This window comes from Meriones unguiculatus, chromosome X (assembly GCF_030254825.1).
Source record: "Meriones unguiculatus strain TT.TT164.6M chromosome X, Bangor_MerUng_6.1, whole genome shotgun sequence".
In the NCBI taxonomy this organism is placed as follows: domain Eukaryota; kingdom Metazoa; phylum Chordata; class Mammalia; order Rodentia; family Muridae; genus Meriones; species Meriones unguiculatus.
This window is the reverse complement of record NC_083369.1, coordinates 156,858,825-156,861,409: the sequence shown is the minus strand read 5'-3', so window position 1 is coordinate 156,861,409 and position 2,585 is coordinate 156,858,825. Positions and strand designations below refer to the sequence as shown.

At 44.1% G+C, this 2,585-nt stretch overlaps 1 protein-coding gene across 1 annotated transcript; it reads right to left on the bottom strand.

Annotated features, from left to right (window-relative positions):
- Nucleotides 1-1,009: 1,009 nt before the first annotated feature.
- On the bottom strand, nucleotides 1,010-1,885 carry LOC132650029 (mortality factor 4-like protein 2). The gene has a single exon (XM_060374846.1). It carries the CDS (start codon nucleotides 1,883-1,885, stop codon nucleotides 1,010-1,012), a length of 876 nt encoding a protein of 291 aa, XP_060230829.1.
- Between the last annotated feature and the right edge of the window lie 700 nt (nucleotides 1,886-2,585).

Below are 2,585 nucleotides of genomic sequence, written 5' to 3'. Positions count from 1 at the left end.
AGTGGGAGTAAAAAGCCCATGATTGGGGTGTCACCACAACCTAAGGAACTGTATTATAGTTGTGTAAAGGTTGAACTGGCCTAGAGCATTGTATGTGTTAGGCAAATACTCTACCACTGAGCTACACCTCCATCCCCTCTGTGATTTTTAAAATTTAACAATGAATCAACACATTTACTTTTTCACATTTACAGAACTTTTCTAAAATGTTTTACAAGAGCATAATAAACAAAGGCTCTTAATTCTCCAGGAACCTAATTGTTTGAACGATGTCTTTAAAAGCTGGGGAGAACTTGGACTGGACTCTGGAGGTAAGCAATGAAGGCAAAGGGACAGAATCATTTTGTGTGTGTGTGCTTTGAAATTTAGAAGCAATTTTATTTAAGATCTGAAATACGATTCCCAAAGTATCAACTTTTCAGAAAACTGTGGCTACAGAATAATGCATTGCCTCTATCATGTTAGAACGTGCATTAGACTCAAATACAGAAACCAGGAAACAAACCACCGTCTTTCAACAATTTGAGCAATGATAGCATGAATGCCTAAGGTACAGCAAATAATGGATTTGCAGAGGATGGGCTGTTCACGTCAAGCACCACAAGAAATAAGAGCACAAATGCATGGGTTTTCAGGCATACACATTTAAGTTGAACCTTTGGCACTAGGAACCAGGGCATCTCACCATGTAGCATTAACACGTGTTAGAAAACTGTGTAGTGTCAAAAGGGATAGAACCACCAGTATCCAAGCAATGTCGTCAACTAGGTAATAAAATGTTCTACTGAATTTCTTCTTTGTCTAATTACTGCATACACTGGTAGCAACTTTTACATGAGGAAAGGTGTCAGGAGACACTCCATTTGTTTCTTCTTACAACAGAACAGGAAACCAACCTAACATAGGCCCTGTTTTACACTGACAGTTTAAAAGAACGTCAATTCTACACCGAAAGGACTAAACAAAAGTGTTTACAGAGAGCAGACAACGGAGAGTGGTCAGTAGACCTTCACAGGGCTTTGCGGTGATACTCAGCAGAAGCCACTTGGTAATCTCTGGCAGTAAACAGCGAAGCAGAATTCTTTGCCAGATGCTTAAGGAAATCATGCAAATAGCCCAGCAGTAATGACAGGCTTTTCTCATCGAGGGGCATATAGGCCAACATTGCCCCAATTCTCACAAATAATCTCAGTAGGTGTGGTGCCCCATAGATGTGTGACACTGGCGCATCAGGGTGAGCCAGCAGGATCTCAGCATACTGGGGCCTTTCAAACTCGTAGAGCAGCTGAGTGCCCAGCATCACATTGAAATACTCTTTTATCCCACCCACAACTTCATCAACTGCATACTCCTTATTGTCAGCACTTGGCTGGGACTTGGTACACTTGGCATACTCCTCAAGAATGGCATCTACATTCTCTTTAGCAGGGAGTTGGAACAACTGCTTCTGCCTAGTAACCAAGTCCCAGTCCTCCACCAGCCATGGCTTTAATTCTTCAGGAATCTTCACTTCCACTTCCACATCCACTCTGTTCTTCTTCAATGCCGCCTCACTCTCCACAGTGGCATTGGCTCGTGCCCTTTCCTTCCGTGGGGGCTGGGGCATTTGGCTGCTACTGCCACCATCTCCATTGCCAGGAGTCTTCTGCTGGTTCTTCCTTGTCTTCTGCACTGAACCAGAAGGGGAGTTCTCACCAGGGTGACCTCCCCATCTTCCTGGAACAGCTGGTTCAACATTCTCTTCCTGGGAACCAGCTGACTCCTTTCCTGAGGCAGCTCCTCTCATCTGACATCTCTGCATGTTGCTTCGAATTGGTTTCTCAGAGTTGTCTTCTTCAGCAGGTTGTTGTCCATGAGTTTCAGAAGCCTGCTTTCTGGAACTCATTCAACCCTGTTTCTAGTCCATCCTACACTCTTCTTTCTTTCCCTTCCAAGGATTCCTAACAATTTCCAGGACAGAGGCTTACAGATCTCCTAGGGTGGTCTGGAAGGATAAAGTGGGAATACAACCCTGTATTCTGAAAGCAGGAATGCAAACAGGTCCCGCAACCAGGGTCAGATCTCCCGATCATTTACTGCACAGCAAAGATAGCTTTTCTGAGGATGATCTGAGAGGAGAATCCAGTTCTTTGCAGCAGCCGACATGTGATCACTGCCACTCCTCCAACCTTAAACAGGGGAAAAAGATCCCGTGATTCAGCTAGACAGAAGAACCAGGGAACAAAATCCATATGGAATGCTGAGCTAGCTGTTCTGTTGCTGAGTTCTAAGGATAAAACCCGAAGAGGTGGGCTGAGGCTAGCAACAACATTTTGGATGCTGCATTAGGACATCAGATCTCATTCTATAATCCTGTGGGCTATTTTCTTTTTCTTTGACACCAGAGTTTCTCTTTGAATGTACTGGACACCTGGCTGTCCTGGAGTTCGCTTTGTAGACCAGGGTGGCCTCCAACTCACAGAGATCTCCCAGCCTCTGTCTTTGTAAATTTCTGACCAGTGTACATTACCTACCGTTTGTGATCTCAACTTGTTATTAAGAGTTTAAAATTTCAAAGGCAGACCATGACCTTAATCCCAGCATTT

Bases quoted from the DNA above. Each gene is read 5' to 3' on its own strand.
- LOC132650029 (XM_060374846.1), bottom strand. From the start codon at position 1,885: ATGAGTTCCAGAAAGCAGGCTTCTGAAACTCATGGACAACAACCTGCT.